This window comes from Necator americanus, chromosome I (genome assembly GCF_031761385.1).
Source record: "Necator americanus strain Aroian chromosome I, whole genome shotgun sequence".
In the NCBI taxonomy this organism is placed as follows: Eukaryota; Metazoa; Nematoda; class Chromadorea; order Rhabditida; family Ancylostomatidae; genus Necator; species Necator americanus.
Window position 1 is genome coordinate 19524605 of NC_087371.1, and position 18119 is coordinate 19542723.

The window sequence follows — 18119 nt, forward strand, 5'->3', positions numbered from 1 at the left end:
CCATTGGGGCCACAGCAAAACAGGATTTCTCACAAAATGCAGAAATACAGGGGGCTTTTCTTTATACAACTTCATTTGCTGACTAGTTCAATTCTTACAACATTCAGCAATCATCAATCACAAGAGGAATAGCTTTATTTCCTCTGTGAGATGTTTGTCCGCTCAGTACTGTTTTTCGTTTAATTTCCAGCTCTTACGACAGTTTATTTAAAGAGATGAATAATCTTCCTTTTTCCTCGGCCAATGCGGAAGGTAAAGAGCTCTCGCTGGATGACTATGATAGGGTTCGTTTCTTCAAAAAATAATGCTTTTATCCCATATCTTGAGGTTTGCTTAGTTAAATAACGTTTTCGTCTTTCATTCTAAAAATGTAGTATTTGGTATAAGACCATTTATAGATTCGAACGCCGCATAAGTCGTTGGCCGATAACACCGAGCTTCGATTAAGAGCAGGAACGCTGTCAACTGAGCTGAGTTGTCCGATCTGCCTCGACTTGTTGACGCAAACTATGACAACTAAAGTACGATTTTAACTCTGTTCAATTAAGCATGTGACCTTCGTCTAGATCCAATATACATCCAAGAGTTGTCTTTTGATTTGTTCTTTGGAATTATAGCTTCGATGAAGTTGAACGTAGAACGGTTCTTATCATTTACATCCGTCGAAACACTCCGCTTAACTGCGTTCTTATTTCTGGAAGTGGATAACTAAGCTATTCGGTGCTCTAATAACTAAGCATTAGTCTTAGAGTGTCTGATAAATGTAGGCTAAAGCTACTTGAGAAAAAAAAAGAAAATGGAACTTCCAGAATTAAGAGCGCGGTTGAGTGTCCCCCACCCAACTTCATTATCTCCTCCGCTTTTTCTATCTAGTGGTTCCACCGTTTGACCACACTAGGACCCAGATATAGTCAGAACGAACTGAAGCTCGGCGCAGTTGCGTAAGCGACAGCGCTGGAAGCGGCGCAGTGGAGCCAGCAGTTAGAATCTAGGAGGGATACACGCTAACTCCACTCCTCGTTGTAGCTCAAGTGCTAGCGATAGCTCCACTTCGATCAATCACAACTGCTCCAAGTTTCAGGTTGTTTTGACTCGACTACATGTTGTATGTGTGTTCCTGAATGTCAAAACTTGGTCAAGGTTGTTGAAGTACCCAAACATTTTTTTGGGTGGGCCTTAGGTTCTTTCAGTATGATAGAAATCCATTTAACAAGTTTGTAGGAGTGCCTTCACCGTTTCTGTGCCGAGTGCATAACTACGGCACTGTTCCGTGGGAATAAAGAGTGCCCAACTTGTCGGAAGAAACTGGTCTCGAAACGTTCATTGAGGCCTGATCCTAACTTCGATTCTCTCATTGCTAAGGTGAACGAATCTTTCAAAACAATCCATTTTTGTGCATATTCTAATGGTTTTACAGATCTGGCCTGACCGCAAAACCTACGATGAACTGCAATCTGTAGCATCGGAAAAATTTGCAGCACAAACGAATATGGATGCCCTTAGGAGCTCTATTGAAGAGGGGATCAAAGCACAGGAGGTGAATAGGCGCAAGCGTGTGCAGGGCTCTTACGAATGCGAAAGTGAGGAATCATCATTTTTCGTTAGTTCACTCGATTTAGCCAACGTAAACAGCAACATTTTCTTTGTCCTAGAACGTAAGAAAAGAAGGGAAGAGGATGGCGCTCCAAATGGTCCTGACGATGGAGCAGATAATGACTCGAATTCTCCAACCGATGAAGATGGAGGTTTGGTATATATTTACCCAGTAAAGAATTGGTTGTTATCTCCAAATATTAAACGGCTGGCCCACTAGTATTATGGAAGGTGGGGTTAACTAAAGACGACAGGAAAAGTCGAACACTTATTGCATAAAGTGTAAAAATGTACTGAATGTGCATAAGTTGCACATAATAGAACATGGAGACATTATTAAGTAACCGAGAGTTAAAACTCGCTTTTTGAAAGGTTTCCTTGGTTTTTTTTTTAAGAAATGAAGTTTATTTTACTAAAGCGTTAATTAGGTTTACCTCTTATTTTACTGGCTTTGCTTAACAAAAACTTTCTTCAAAAAATCTCGCTGTTCAGATGCTGCGGCTCCAGTGGCTTGGTCTGGAAATAATATTCCTGCCCCTGGTCTATCTAATGATTTCTTAGAAGAGGAAGAGATCATCGATGAACTGGATCTGTTGACAGAAGTAGGTTTCAGTTTTGTTTACTAAAAGTTGTCCTCGAGTGCTGGCTCCGGCAAACGGTAGTGGCGAGTGCTCTGGCTTTGTATAGCTGTTCTCATCAGGTGCAGATGGGATATGATTCTGCAGCGTACGCCTACGAAAAGACGGAGGTGATTGTTGTTGTGGGGTGGCTCTGTTTGGTTTAGTGGCGGAAGTCTTCCCACATCAATTTAAATAATGCTGTACTTGTAGGAGGAATTGCAAGCAGAATATGAAGAATTGGACGAAGTTGAAGTGGAGATTGAGAACGAAGATATCGAGCAAGAATATAAAAGTGATGACGAAAGTTGGTCCTACTCACTCCTCAAAGCAGACAGTTTATGTTCAGTTTGCTTCTTTTTTATCATTTCATAATTTTGGATTCAGTATTTTTCTTCTCATCTTCTTTAATTTTATTTTCCAAAGTCTTCTCTCTTAGCCTTGGACCGACTCCAACAATTGTCTCCGAGCAACAATTTTCAGGTGATTCTTCATCGTCAACATATAGCAGTTCTGGCGCATCTTCACTGGTTTCTTCTACACCCTCATCATCTTTATCTGTCTCCGACTGTAGTGGCGATCCACCTCCACCTGCAGCTTTTGTGAATGGTAGTCCCAGTGATACCCCGCTAATAGAGGTCAGTCGCAGGTTTCCGAAGGTTTGTCTCTTGTGATTTATTGTTCTGACGGTATAGTGTACAAATTTCCTTGCTCAAGAGTGCAACTCCACCTATGGTAATGCAAACTAGTGAAGACATAGGACAAACCACGAACACAAATGCAACTATGTCCGATATGTCGCCATTAACAAGCGGTTCGCAGCAGAGCACAAGTGCCCACGGAGTTCAGCCACCAGTTAGCGTTCTCCACCCTAAAGAACGACTAAATCAGTGGTTAGACGAGAATCCTTCTTCACCACACATTCCAGAAGAGAACATGAATGATCCTCTTCAAAGAAGGGTACGTTGATGTTACTACAATGACTTTTTTTTCATCAGTATGGGTATCAGTATTTTTTCTCTTGATGAAGTGCTATGTATCCTTTCTCCGGCATCAGTGATATAAAACGTGCAACTTAAACTAGCATCTTGCTGACATAATCATCATGAAGACTATCTTTAAACATCTTTTTTTTTCATTGTAATAAGTCTATCATTTGATCATTCATTCTAATTGACTTAAACTGCTGTTTGACTTGGTTTTCCGCCCAAAAATAACCAGTACAAAGTGCTTGAAATCGCCGGTATTTCTGTTTACCCTGCGATCCATCCGCTTTTACTGTCACATATTCTCTGCTTACCATATTTAGGATTTGTCCTTTTTCTTACTTCAATTGAACACGCATCGCCTCCGAGACTTGATTGCTAGTAACTATAGATTATCCACTACATTCTACACTCCTTACTCTGCGTATCTGAGAAGAGAAAAGAGAAGTTATCCGAGAAGTCGCATTATTTTTTCATCGTTGCGAATGAAGACGAAGCGATCGTTATCTTGTTTTAATTTATCGATTTTATCCTTCTATTAATTGTAGATTTATTGTAGTCTTTACATATAGAAGAGCTCTGACCGTCACTCTTTCAAGAATCGTGTGTCTATCCTATGTATCTAAGTACAGCAGTCCTTTTTTTTTCGTTTTTAGACAGATGATTCCGATATGTACGATCCTCCTCTGTCAGGCGCGGACGAGATAGAAGCAGAACTCCTTCCATCTGCTGCCTTGCTGCGTCGTCAATGTCCCGCCGAACTCATGGTTCCCCGCTACATCAGGACGAAGCATGACACCACTAGTGCGTTTTCTCTCACAAAATAGACGATTTTGACGGTGGAAAACGTGTTGTTCAAGTATTGGAGCAATAACAGAAAAAAGGTTACAATGAAAGCGAACTGAAGAATGGTGGAATTAGTAGAAGGTTCCGACCGAAAACCCCTGCTTGCATTAATCTAATAGTACTACAGATACGAATTTGGTTGGAGCTTCAGAGAATCCTTGTGCCTTGAGTGTGACTGTTATGCAGTTGCACTAGACTTTAAGTATTTCTGACTCGCTCTGATCCAACTGTACTTGAAATCTATATTTTTGCAAAATAATTTGTACAGTGCTATCCTTCCAGCAAGTGCCCACTCAAAATCGCAGAGGAGTGTATGGCTAGAGTGTATAGCTCTTAATAACAATAGTTTTTCGTCTTCACTCTTAGACGTTCTGCGAAATGATCCTCATTACTCGAGCTGGACCGCAGGAGCTAGACCATCTTCACTCGAGGAGGGTCCGGCTCCTTCCTATTGCACCTCGCTTTAATGCCTTTTTTGGTGTGGACAGAGCCCGGGAGAATGCACTACTGAAAACATTGTTGGTGCTTTATTTGAAGTCGGATACCTCTGACTTCAGGTAAAGCATATAAACATCAGGGATACCGAATTGTCTCCACTGAACACCTTCTAGTCTGCTGATTCTCGCGCGATTTGGTTTGAGCTATCAAGCTCCAAGGTGCATTGTCGTTTTCAACTTTTGGGACACCTTACGAAAACATGTCAAATAATTTGTATTTGTTCATTAGTTGAAAAAACATGTGTATGTGAAAACATGATTTTCAATATGTTAAATATGATGTTATCCTGTACCGTATTGCTGATTTACAGTTGACGATAATAATTTTGAAACAATGATGAGCTTCTCTTGGATGTTTTCATCACTTCATTCATAAATTTAGTGGAACATCTTGCGGAATTCATACATCTTCGAGTGATGGAAGAGGTTCAGTCAAACCAGAGCGATTTCGATGCGGATCCGGTACCCACAGTTCCGCGTCCTCAACATTTCTACGTTTTTGTAAGTGTTGAGTTTTCTCGTACAATTAAGATCATTGTATATCGGTCTTATCGCAACATTCCAGAGCCGTAATGACGGACATCATATTCGCAAAATTTTTCTGCATGAGACTATGCTAACAGCGCAAAGCGCTATGACCAGAGATGATCATTTGGTGAGTTGCTTCTCTCTGTCTCCCTAAGACCTAAGCATTAGTCTCAGAGGATCTATGGTATGTAAGCTAATGTTACTAAGAGAAAAAAGTAAGATAGAGCGTCCATGAAATAAGGGCGCCACTAAGCGCCCCCTTTGCCCCAAACTTTATTTTCGCCTAGAGCTGTGCTCAAACACAATATGAATCATATTTGTCTGGTTCTTATGCTTACTTTTTTGCAGATAATTTTCTTTGACACCGAACCACCTCAACTACGTGAGGAGAAATCAAGTGTTCTTGAAGACGTTGTACACGCTCATTTTCTTAGTCTTCCCCATGTATGAACTTTACATGCAGCATATTTATAGCTTTAATAGTTCATGTGTAATTTGTTTGTATTCAATTCAATACCACGAGTTACTGCACATCTTGGGGCAGTTGCTCGACATCGTGTAGATCTCTCGTTCCTTTCACTCGCATCATGGAACATATGTATTTGCGACCATATCGGTCCATTCACAACGTAGGCTATTTATTAATGTACAGATTCGTTTCCTTTCATGTCCACATTTGTGATAATTTTGTCTATCTTGTCATTTCGCCGAGTTTTTGTGTAATGAAATGAAACCAATGACAAACAGCTCTAAATTGTTCTGATGCTAGTCCTGTCCTATAAAGGAGGATGAATCGTATAACAATGTTCTCTAGTTGTTGAATGTTTTAATTCATTCATTCTTTCTTTTTTCTTTCTGCCATGCAGAAATCTCACTTTAAAGGTATCAAGCACGAATCTGAGGTGGTACGGATTTCAGGTGGAGTATTCGTATACGGGATAGTAGATTATGGAGAGGAGGGTGATTCCGTACATTTCTTCGTAATTGCCGTAAAAAACGGCCCGGAAGATGCGCCGCGTGCACCAGGCTGGCGCACTCCAATCGAACTCGTTGTAAGAAGTAGCGCGCCGGAACGCATGAAGCCATATCTTTCGGGCCGGCAATTAGGAAGAAATGGACGGGATCACCCCTCTCTCCATAATCCCGTATACGAATACTCCACCTGAAATCCGTGCCACTTCAGTTTCGTGGGGTGATGCCTTTAAACACAAGAGATTACCGGTGGTAAACAAAGCAGAGAAGCTTGGAATACTCTCCCAACAGTGATTTGGAATAGCCTGGAAATTTCTGTAAATTTGTTGCAGAGTTATTCAGTATATTGTAACTTTGCACTTGGCTCATTTTCAATTCAAAATTTTGCTCAAATATTTTGAATTAATTGTTCATTTTTATTAGCTAAGTCCACTTTTGGTTTGATTTATCGCTCTACATTTGCGCGATCGATGGTACAATATCCAAAGACAGCAGGGTTTTGCGTCCTTCCAAGACCGATAGATTTGTGCAAAACTTGTCTGGAAGGAGAATGATTGGTTGAGCACTGCAAGTAATCATTTCTACATCTTTTGTTGAGCTCCTATTTCACTGTGGAGTATTACGGCTTTCTTACTCCCATGATGGAAAAAATTATCTGTGTCTATTTCAGCACAGATTGAATTAATCACAGTAACCATAATGCCGTTATTTTGTATCAAATACTCGATTGTACTCGTCTTTCTTCACCTCGACAAAAAATGGTCTAAAACCTATCCACACAAACGTGATTGTTGGCATCACCCTTTCTCGCTAACCTGTAAAATGTACTGAAATGTTTGAGGTTTTGGAAGTAGAAAGGATATTATTGCGTTGCAATAATCTGGCGGAGATGATAGAATTAGCGCAGAAATCTCTTCTTCCTAAGAGGAGGAAAAGATAAAGGAGACACCCTGTCATAATTCCCCTCCACAACAAGTTATCCGCCACGGAATCCAAGAACTACCGAGGGATATCTTTGCTGCGTTTAATCCTCGGATCGTCCTGAATCGGTTTATCAGACATCGCGAAGGAACCACCCGTGATGGACAAGCCGGCTTTCGTACTGCTCGATCTACGATTGGACGGGTGTTCATTTTTAGGAAGGTGATTGAAATGTGGTAGTGGCTTTCGAAGTTGCAGTTATGTAGCTACGCAGTTAGCCTTGCCGCAGTTCGAACACTGGCTGGATTTACTTCATCGTTCGAAGTGGAAATTGGAGTAAGACAAAGAGCTCTCGCGGGACCTTTCTTGATCAACTTTGCCAACGATGATATCATGGAAAGAGCAGTCGAGCAATGTCTTGCCGATGTCGTTGCAGCATCATCTGCACGTCCCTTGGTCGATATCAAGTACACCGGCAGTGGAGTGATATTCGTTCAAGCAGCGCGAAGTTGCAACATGTCGTCGACCCTCTATAGAAATTAGCTGCAGCCTACTGTTTACAACTCCGTCCTGATAAACATAATAAACATGAGCAGATGTGGTTTCTGCCAGACTTTCAGCAGGAATCAGGACAACCAGTTGAACTTGTAGTGAATTCTGTTATTTGGATTGCATGCTGAAAAACGACGGCAAATCCGAGTTAGATATTCAGCAAAGATGCACTGGGGCCACTTCAGCATTCAACTCTTTAACCCTCGCCAACGAAGTCAAGCTCGAGTCTACCTACCCACAACTCACCCTATCATGCTGTACGCTTCAAAGACTAGGGCAGCACCATCAGCGGTGATGAAAAAGCTCGATTATATGGAAAGGAAGCTGTTTAGACGAATGCTTGGCTACTTTCGGCAAATGGTGTGCCATAACGAAGAACTCTACTCAGAAGCGGATATCATGTACCGGCGGATGGCGGCGAGGAAACCATCAATATTTTGCCCCGCCCTCTAAAGCAGTCGCAGAAAACCGTCTTGGCTTACTTGGTCACATTATAAGGAAAATGTAGGAGCGCCTTGTCCAAGTTGTCTTGAGGATGCTTGAGGTCGCTCCTAAATCCAAATCGAAGAAGCCCACTCGGACGTCAAAGAAGGTTCAGGACAGAAGTGGTGAAGGACGACCTTAAGAAACTTGACATCGATAAGAAGTTCAGGCGAGACGTAAAGCAGAACATGGAATAGCGACGAATGGATTGATTCTGTGCAAATTCTTCTTGTGTGCAAAGTCTAACTGAAGATCGAACAGGATGGGCTCAAATATGCTGAAGGACTCACCTCGGCGAAGACGCGGTTAGCGAGTTAGGCCGTAATGCTCCCCCGCAATTCAAGTCAAGTAAGTCAGTTGATAGACAATAATCACTCCTCAATTCTGATTTGCATTTTTGTTCAAATCTATTGTTCTCAAGGTCACAGAAAATTAAATGACGTCTACCAACAAACTTTGCGCTTTTCTCACTGATAATTTCTTCGTACGTGCTGTCCTCAGTGAATCATAATCGCCATGTCTGGAGGACTGTTTTATAGACGAGTGAGAAGATAATATCTTAGATTGAAGTGGTTATCAAGGCAACAATTTCTATGAGAATGATAATGTGTAAGTTTATACGAAGTAGGTGTGATATTTAAAAGTTCATATAAATAACTGGGGAACATAAATAAATAAAAGAAAAATAAAAGATAAATAAAAATAAAAGATAAATAAAAGAATCGATAGAAAATCTGGGCTATCTTGTAGATATTTAGTAAAGGAAGCGAAAATACGTAACGAACAAGAGGAAATAATATTATAGGAGTAAGATTTCTATTATATTATTATAGGGAATGGATATTGCAATGATGTGGAAATCCCCAATCTCATCCCGTTCGTCCTCATCCGTAGAACAAAATCTCCTTCAATAAGTTTAATATACGCTACTACACCCGGAATAAGTGATGGTTTCTTTTTTGTTCTGATGCTTTTTGTTTTGTTATATTTTATCGTAACAGATTTTGTATAAGCCTTCATCCCTGTAAATCTCTAATTCAAGGTTTCAGAAATTTCCAGGCTTGTACAAATTTGTCAGAGCAACTAAATTTTTTTAAACAACCTAGAAATGGTAAACTCTAAAGAATTACTAGTCACTACCATCGATAACCAAAAATTATTTCAAGAAACGCTATCAATGTTCTTTCTTTGAATAACGCTAATGGTTTTTTATTGCTGCTTCCATTCATTTATAAAACATAAACTGTATTTATTTGCTTCAGGAGGAACAAGAAAATAGATATCTCAGTAGCTACGGATGAAATTCTTGAAAAAACAAGATGCAAAACAGCTCTCAGTACATTTTAAAAACTTTTCTGACCCACTTAAGGAAATCTTTATCGAAGAAATTCTTCTGTGTATCTGATCCGTCCCACAACCGGTTTTTCAACGTTTGCATGCGAAAAAGATACAGCAGTGTGAGATGTGGTATATATGTTACGAAGACGCTCGTTTATCAAGGTAAAACATTACTTCTCCGATCTTTTACGTGCTATTTCTCAAAAAGGTAAACGATTAATGGATCACTAACGTATCGATGATCAAAAACCGGTAACTATCTATACAGAAATGGGTCAGATATGACGAAAAGACGACCGTAGCTGGACCGGCTTGATAGATGTTTCTTTCATTTCATGACGTTTTTAGTGCATATTCATACATTTTACAACAGATCAGGCAAAAATTTCGAATCAGTTGAAGAAATACCGCAGTTACTTTCGAGAAACCTCTTCAATAGCTATTTATTTCCCTAGAATTAACACAACACAAGTTGTGCTTGTCGCAAACAGAACACTCCAAAGACTTCGATACTCCCAGAAATTTCCATTTTCAGGACATCCCCCGACAACATGTCCCTCACGATGCAATGCATATCGTTCTTTTTCTCCCTGCTCGTCAACCTTCCCATGCGACCCTCTTTCGTGTTTTTTCTTGGGAGCGGCGGGACACTGAATGTCTTCATGATTGTAAAAAGTAGTCGGGGCAGTCATTTTCGTGATTTTTTGTGGGCGCGAGAAAGCGAAGAGGAATGTGTTCTGGGGCAGGTTTTGTGCAGTCTCCGCCAGTTCTAACTACTATCGCCTTCAACAGACTTCCAATGATTCCTAGCTACCCCATGTTTAATCATATTTTGAAAATGTGATAAGAAATCGAAGAGAAGGAAGAGAGCTCTTATGAATAGTTAGTTGGTCGTGGGAAATAGATTGACACTTTGCGGTACTTAGGAGTGATGGGGATTTGCTCACTATGTTTGTTTCCCTTCTTTTCTTCTTCAAACGTGCACACTTTTAGCATTCCCTCGCATGAGTCTAAAACAGTAAGAACTATTTCCATTATCAGATCGTTTTTTTCTGCAGATAACGCGCACTAACGCACGTAATAATTTTCACATTACCTAGTAGGAAAAATCTTGTAACCCCTACGATATCTCACTGTTTTTTTTTGCCGTCATTTTTTACTTCTAGTTGTTCATAAAAGATGCAGAAAAAGTGGAAATTACCCTTCTTCTGCGTCACTGTAGGGGACATTTATATATAAAGAAATCGCAAAAAAAATCTAGTCGCAAGTTCGTAGTCCGTTTACTTGTTTTTTATAAGTTTTGAATTTTTCGGAGGAAAGTACTTACTTTTGACTCATTCTCATTTTGTGTAGGTACAATATGTAATATTACCGTACATTTAAGCAGTGTTATGAACAAAGCAATCCGGTTCTTTGCCGTCTTAATTCCTACAGAGCTTAATGGGAGGGAAACATCAGAGGTCAGTGGAACGAACACTCCCACTTTCACAATCATCCCCTTGAATAAAGATCGTCTGTACCTTAAAATTCAACTTGGAAGTATCCAATGCAGAAACTATGCACCTTATAAGTTATAGCTGGAGACATTAACACATTCAAGTTATTGCTGGAAAGTTATTGCTGCTATGTATAAAAAATCTGCGAACGAGACTGCACCTCGTACTGTTACTGACGGTACGGAGTAGCATGACACTCAGAGAATGTCGTTAGTATATGAGTCGGCGCTGAGTGTTTTAAAGGCATCACTCCACGAATCTGAAGTAGTAATTGTCTAATTGCCGTAAAAACGGCCTGAAGATACGGCTTCGGGTGTTCCGGCACACTATTTTCTACGAGGAGTTCGCCTGGAGCGCGCCAGCCTTGTGCACGCGCCGCATCTTAAGCCCGTTTTTATGGCAATTAGGAAGAAATGGACGGAATCACCCCGCTGTCCATAATCTACTACCCCGTATACGAATACTCCACCTGAAATCTGTACCGCCTCAGATTCGTGGGGTGATCTGAAGTAGTGCGGATTTCAGGTGGAGTATCCGTATATGGGGTCGTAGATGATAGAGACGGGGTTAGCTCCGCCATCTCTCCCTACATCACTGCAAACAACGCGACGCGCCACCCCTTGCACCGCCTCCGCCCTGCGATTCGTCGAAAATCAATTCGGACTGCTCCGATAGCAGTAAGGGAAGCTACGCTGCACTAGAAGGCATCGTACAAAACAGCATTCAGGGGCCTGATGCTTGCACTGATTCAGAGAGAGATGAGCGGAACCACCCCGGTCCCCATAATCTACGATGCGGTATATGGATACTCCATCTGGAATCCGTACCACTCCAGATTCGTGGTAATTACGAAGGCGGCTACGCTCCACCGCGCCGCTTCGAGCGCAGCCGCCTTCGCAATTGTCCGTGCTTCATATCGTTTTGACCCGACTGTACGTATGTGACCGCTGTGATAGGATATTCTATTTGGTGGGCAGTCTCACCTTTCCCTTAGTCGGGAAATTTGTTATAGGTCCGACCCAGTAGGAAGCGAATGTATTCTCTTAAAGTCAGCATACCAGCAAACAGCGGTTGGAATCCAGGTGGGACCTTGGCGAACTGCAGAGATGAGTGGCGGTAGCGAGAATCCCTACACGACTCCAATCGCTACGCTCCACTGCGCCACTTCGAGCGCGGCCGCTTACGCAACTATCCGTGCTTAATGTCGTTTTGATCCAACTATATCTGACACAGACGAACTGAAATTTCAGGACTTACGATACATCTACGCAAACGGACCAACCACTGCGGGGCTGTTTATGTTGGAACACGTCGCTACCGAAAACAATCGCTCAAGAGCACCTCTCAATCAATGATTCCTCTTCTACCAGACAACAATATTTTTTGACTTCCACATATTTTAGAAGATTCTACTCTCATCCAAGAAAAGATTGTGTGGTGACGACTTTTCGTGTGTCTTAGACACTACAAATAGTATAGTCTATAGTCGGGATAATAACAATGGCTGAAATTCATCTGAGAGAATGTGCTGGGAAAAGACGGAGAGTTCATATAGTCGGCAAGTAGGATAAATCCGGACGATCAGAAACCGACTTCATTGAAACAGCGATAAGCAAATAGTTATGAATAAATTTTACAAAAGTTACCTCTCCAATACTTTACAACAACTTCCGAGAAAAACTTTGAAGAACAAAACTCGACTCGTTGAAATGATGGTTCTTAACACCTTCTTAGTGTTCCCCTACCTTTAAGTGAATAACTGCTATTTTCTTCAGACAGAGCCTGTTCAACTATAGATGTTACCGAAGCATTGTTGCCTGAGTTGAAGATATGGTGATTTCCGCACGAGATAATCAACTTAGGAGAAACGATGCGGGATATACGCTTCAAGAGATCCATCACCACAAAAATTTGGGGGTTTCTGGTCATGTCATAGTTTGTGGTCATAACGGGCGAGATTCGGCGTGACCTATTTGCACTACGACCAGACAAATTACGGAACCAGCGCATTGACAGTGATTATTCCGCATTTTCTGGAAAGAAAATAACTACGAGTAGGTATGCACCGTTGTAACATTAAGGAACCTTAAGACATTAAGTCTCTATGCTGACAACCCAAACAGCGACGATAAATTTTGAGCTTGTCTTCTCGCTTTTCACAGCCTAATGATCTACACTTATTCAAGGAAGACACACGACGTCTGTGTTGTGGCGAAGAGGACCTGAAGGCCACCACGATTGCGTAGGAGTAGTGCCGCGGTAGGATCCTTACTCATCCCTCCATCCCGATTGGAGCTAGTGAGGGTCCCCAATGGGGCACAACAGCTCTCGCGACAACACTGACTCGTCTTAAAATAAAAATAAAAAGTAATGGAGAAAAGTGGGGTGGATGGTTTACAGTTACCACGAGGTGAGAATCCAGGAACTGCGCATTTTGGAGAAGTGTGCTAGAAATCTAGAAAGAAGCTATGTAAATGAGTTTCAATTAACGTCGTTGGCAAGTCTATACAGATCCGATGTTGTGCGGTTGCGAGGACGTCACTCGTGCCGTAGTTGGCGCACTTGGACAGCCGCCCACTCCACGCTGCACGCATCCTCGAAGCGCAGCATCCGAACTGTGATAAGGCGGGTTGTCAGTCTGGTCACCCCCTCTCACCCACCATCGCTCGACCACCGAGTGGCCGTCGCTGCTGACGAGCAGCACGGCCTTGTCGTCACGTATCGATCGGCAGAGACGCAGAGGGATTCTGGCCGTCTGCCCGCACTACTCCCTCCCGCATTCGCACTCGCGGGCGGACTGTCGTCTGCTGAGCACGACCTCCCTGGCTTGCGACCTCCTTGAGTGTACCGTCGAATTCCCGAGGTGCTGCTGTTGTGCTCTGAGTCTGTCGTGTATGTGTTGTTCACCGGAGAACCAAATTGCGGCATTCTGGAGATTCTCTGGGTGGCGCAGTGAGTCAGCGCTACGTCAACACTGTTCTTTTGATTTATCTGCTACTGCCAATAGTGCTATGCGGGTAATCAGTTACATGTGCGGTATGGTGCACATGTACTTGGAAAGCAAAATCCACAACGTTGTACGGCGTCGAACTAAATTCACTGTAGTTTGGATGAATATGTCCTTCAATTCGTTTTTTAGTTTCATCATCGCTTCCTAACCCAGGTGGTTGTTCGTTGCTGTCACTGTTACATCCCTCTTTTGGATTAAATCTTACAAATAGCTCTGTTAATAAATCCAGACTGCTGAAGTTATATTTACTTCTCGGTCACTCGCGTAAAGACAGCGGGCTAAAAATGGTCGCGATACGTAGGATCTCGTGCGTTGCGTACCTTCAATAGTTCTCGTTATTTTTAATCCAAACAGAAGATCCGATAGATAGGGCGTATTTTTAGGACGTTTGTTTTTTGTTGCTTTCATTTTATTAGAAAATCGACTTATTACTGGTGGTCAGATTGAGTTCGTAGAAGAAAAACTTTGGGAAAAAACTATTGTTTCTTTCTTGGTTCAAAGTGCAGCTAACATGGATAATCTAACTGATTCTTGTTATGTATCAATTCAGCGCTATGTTCAGTCATCGTTTCCAGATTTTAGAGGAGAATAAATGATATAGTTACTAACGATTACCTGCGCGGACTTTTTTCTTTTGCGACGAAATCTTAGCCTTCGGACATTTCCTTATTGGAGTTTTCGTTTATTTTCTCACTCTAGACGTATAGTACAGCCTACGCTATTGTGTTTTATGTGCGTTCAGCATAGGAGATATATAGCCTTTTGTCTACCGATGTACAGGAAACTGTCTTAGCTTTACGCTGTCGTTCAGTAATGAAAACAGGAAAAAAGTAGGAAACAGCACATCTAACTACGTTTAAGGATGAACAGTTTTGAGGACAATATAGTTATTAAAGAATCAGCTTTGCTTTTGCCTGATTTTTCTGGAAAGAAAGCGAATTTGTGGATTAAGGATAACAAATAGTGTTATGAAGTCGCATAGACTTTGTTATGAACGGTGCTCTCAAAATAAGTGCGACCATACTAAAGTGAAGTTGCTAACTTTCATTTCCCTAAAGGTATGCTACCATTTGAAGATTTGGAGTCTGACTTTTATGTGGAACGTGGATGCAGTTGCATCCATTCTTCAACGTTTCTTCAGCGAGGAAATGTGACTTTCTATATCAATTTCTATGATAGGGTTAACCGTGGACTGCAATGACAGAAATGCAAATTGGAGTGACATTTTTTAACAGTGTCTGGAACTCCTTTTTTGCCAATATTCCTCTTCCTTTGATTTTAGAGGAATGGAAGTTTTCTTTCAATTCGCATTACATTTTGGAATGAGCGTTTCAAAGGAGAAAAAGTCCAGTTCATAGATCTCTGTTGAGTTGCTACTAAAATATGCAAAAACAGTTCACATGCAAAGAAAGAAGTGAAAAAAGAAATGTTTCTGGATTCGCGGTGTTCTTTCGGAAGTTAGGTAGTGAAGAGCATCCTCTCTACGGATTTGTTGGTAATTATTTAGTTTCCATTATTTTTATTTTTATTGACTGAAACTCATCTTTTCTTACTTTTTTTTGAGAAGGCTCCTAAAATATAGGTTTAGACATACTTTTACATTGATAAAAGACAGATATTGTCCCAGATGTGAAATCAAATCCTTTCCATGTTTTATTTTGTGTAATGATCATCTGGAATGATTGTTCTGGTTTAGTCGTTGCATAAAATCATAACCATTCAAAACCTATATTTTAAGTGGTTAGAACGGGAACTAATAATGTTTCATATTCAACGTAATTAGCATGAATTCTTATCATTCGCTTCCTTTGACGAGAGTTTTAACAGTCGTTCGACAAGATTGTTAGGATTAGGTGTTGGCTCTTTACACATTGAAATCGTTTAGGTAAGTGGTAGGAATGGATTCGTTTGCGATGTTGAACGAGGAGGTGTTCAAGCATCTATGCAGCTTGGCTATCGACAAAGTTAGCGACAAGACTGAAAGAAGAAAGGCCGGATGTGGTGGCATGGCTATGAGGAAAAGGTGTGTACAAATATGTACATTAAGTATAATGTTTTCCTCTTATTTTTACTTTCAATCTGAATTGAGTATCAAGTATCTAGTAACGTGTTTTTTCTTTCTTACGAATCTCTTTACTGGATACCACATCACATTTCTTTTCTTAAAAGCATGACTACTATCAGTGACAAAATCCATGGACATCTATGTTTCACCAGTAGTGTATTTGCAAGTTTCATTGCCGTTTTATTTTCTCAATGAGGCACAAAAGTCCCCTCAACATGTGTTGTAATTCTATGCAGATATTGATGAGGCAGTAATATGAGCACTGAAAGGATATCAATATTCTGTCCTTCGAATACTTTCTCGTTCGCAAAGCATCATTCCTAGAATTTTGGGAAGTTTGTACATGTTAAGTAGCTTGCTAGGCTTACTCATGTTTTATTTATTTTTTATGTTGAAATCGTTCCATTTCTAGGATCTGTATTTTTTAAATTATGAATTCAAGACATCTATTTTTGCGGTGATATTATATCGTAGGGAAATCATCGTGAAATACAAGGTTCATTTATTCATACTTTAGACTCCTTATCAAAAACTTCGTGAATGATCTTTGTCGGAAGAAAGACGAACAAATTGAGGAGAGAAATGCAGGCGATTGTTCATCGCAAGATCCTGAGGGTTTGTGCGGACAGGTACATGGGAAACACTTCTTAGATTTGTTCATTTACTTCTCAGTTTGATTTCCTTTAGAATAATGAGATCGACGAAACCTCGGATTCGATTTCGTATGAGCTGCAGAGATCTCATGATAGTTCCGACATCACCGATGATGACGGCTTGGAAGAAGATGATGTCATCGTAGCCGAAGACGACGACATAACTCCAATGGTTAGTAGTATTATTCCAATTAATATTGATTTTGAGGCTCAATTTGTTGAACATTGAGCATACAGTGATAGGATCTACTGTTTTCCTTTCGAAATTAACCATTTTAGCACGATATCTGGTTAGATTCGGCTGCCGTGCCTGACAGTTCAGTTCTCTCCGATGCTCTTTTATTTGAACCTATACATTCAAGTAGGTTGATTGACCCCTTGATTTAATTTACTTGCATAGGAAATCACTAGTAACTTGTGAATCGTTGACTAAATTTTTTCAATATGTTTTTGATCTCATTTGTGTTAATTTGGATTTCTTTTGCATAATTGCCTTTTCTCCTACTTCAGATTTCATTAGTGTTACTTTTTGCCGGTGTTCATAGTGCTTAACTGAATTCTGTAACACTACTATATTTTATTTTCTTTTCGGAACCTTGCATACCAGTAGTAGAAGTAGTAAATGCAGAGTTTTCTTCATATTGATCTTCAGCTTACTTCTGGCAATGCGTAACATTAGAGATCGAGAAAGCATACCGGTGTTGTTGTGCCTTCTAAAATGTTGGCCTGAAAATAGATTTTATGGTGTAAGACAATGTCTTAGAATTCTAATGTAACACATTATCTTCTTCGTTTGCTTACCGTAGAGATTTGTAAACAGTTGTGCTTGTTCAGGTCGCGAAGGAGCTATAGGACGCTTAGACGATAAATGCAGTGAGACACGACTTTCTCTCTATTCGCTGTATTCCTCCGTATCCGAATCGGCTGATGATGGCGACGAGGCGTTGTCTGCATGTGATCCTACGGAATCCTTGCTTCCGAATTGGTTCGATTGTTTTAACACTAGAAAAAACACTTGGTCTATTATCGCTAATTATGAGAGTTTGTCATTGTTTATGATTCATTTCAGCCTTTACGACTGCTCAGAGTCCTCGACCTTTGATTCCCCTCCTTTGACATCATTGTCTTCCATCTCTAATCTCTCAGCGATCTGTGATATCAACAACTCATCCCCAATACAGCCAGTTTTAGCTGAAGAAAGCGATCAGATCTTCCTTTCTCTCAGCAATCACAAGTACTCCGATCTCAAAACTTATGTGAGTTGTGGTTGCTTGTGGTAGTTTCACACATCGGCTTCCTCCTTTTTTTCAGAATCCTGACATTTCTCTTTCCTCTGCTTCTTTGCCATCACCACCAATTAATGATTCTCCACGTATCAGTTGCTCTGTAGCAACAAAGCGTCGGAGTGATGACGTGAGTTTTTTTTTTGTTGGAAATTTCTTGTAGCAGAACATATTACAGTTCATTTCCAGTTTCTCTTGTACGACTCCATCAGTGCTGATATTGGCTACCAGAAAAAGATCAAACTTTGAGTGATTAAACCTTGTTGCTTGCTAAGTCGG

The 18119-nt window shown here is 40.8% G+C and overlaps 5 protein-coding genes across 9 annotated transcripts; 4 read left to right on the forward strand and 1 right to left on the reverse strand.

Moving 5' to 3' along the window:
- Positions 1-215: 215 nt before the first annotated feature.
- RB195_006222 (uncharacterized protein) lies at positions 216-5517 on the forward strand (the record flags this gene model as incomplete). Of its 4 annotated transcripts, none has more annotated exons than XM_064179175.1 (14): positions 216-284; positions 399-521; positions 1222-1362; positions 1418-1580; positions 1653-1745; positions 2086-2195; positions 2294-2341; positions 2424-2517; positions 2694-2869; positions 2928-3170; positions 3853-4000; positions 4922-5040; positions 5105-5194; positions 5416-5517. In XM_064179175.1, 14 exons carry the CDS (start codon positions 216-218, stop codon positions 5515-5517), a joined length of 1719 nt encoding a protein of 572 aa, XP_064036156.1. The 4 variants fall into 4 exon arrangements, with proteins under 4 accessions (XP_064036156.1, XP_064036157.1, XP_064036158.1 ...); XM_064179176.1 differs by having other exon boundaries at positions 2694-2848; XM_064179178.1 differs by lacking the exon at positions 2294-2341.
- Positions 5518-7120: 1603 nt separating this feature from the next.
- On the forward strand, positions 7121-7503 carry RB195_006223 (uncharacterized protein; the record flags this gene model as incomplete). 2 transcript variants are annotated; one of them, XM_064179182.1, is made up of 2 exons in its annotated part: positions 7121-7182; positions 7227-7503. In XM_064179182.1, 2 exons carry the CDS (start codon positions 7121-7123, stop codon positions 7501-7503), a joined length of 339 nt encoding a protein of 112 aa, XP_064036160.1. The 2 variants fall into 2 exon arrangements, with proteins under 2 accessions (XP_064036160.1, XP_064036161.1); XM_064179183.1 differs by having other exon boundaries at positions 7121-7164.
- Positions 7504-7677: 174 nt separating this feature from the next.
- Positions 7678-7965, forward strand: RB195_006224 (uncharacterized protein; the record flags this gene model as incomplete). Its single annotated transcript, XM_064179184.1, has 1 exon — positions 7678-7965. One exon carries the CDS (start codon positions 7678-7680, stop codon positions 7963-7965), a length of 288 nt encoding a protein of 95 aa, XP_064036162.1.
- Positions 7966-13481: 5516 nt separating this feature from the next.
- On the reverse strand, positions 13482-13757 carry RB195_006225 (uncharacterized protein; the record flags this gene model as incomplete). Its single annotated transcript, XM_064179185.1, has 1 exon — positions 13482-13757. The coding sequence occupies one exon, from the start codon at positions 13755-13757 to the stop codon at positions 13482-13484; it is 276 nt and encodes a 91-aa protein (XP_064036163.1).
- Positions 13758-15737: 1980 nt separating this feature from the next.
- On the forward strand, positions 15738-18089 carry RB195_006226 (uncharacterized protein; the record flags this gene model as incomplete). Its single annotated transcript, XM_064179186.1, has 8 exons — positions 15738-15862; positions 16422-16533; positions 16592-16729; positions 16837-16918; positions 17392-17542; positions 17627-17813; positions 17869-17970; positions 18030-18089. The coding sequence occupies 8 exons, from the start codon at positions 15738-15740 to the stop codon at positions 18087-18089; spliced, it is 957 nt and encodes a 318-aa protein (XP_064036164.1).
- Between the last annotated feature and the right edge of the window lie 30 nt (positions 18090-18119).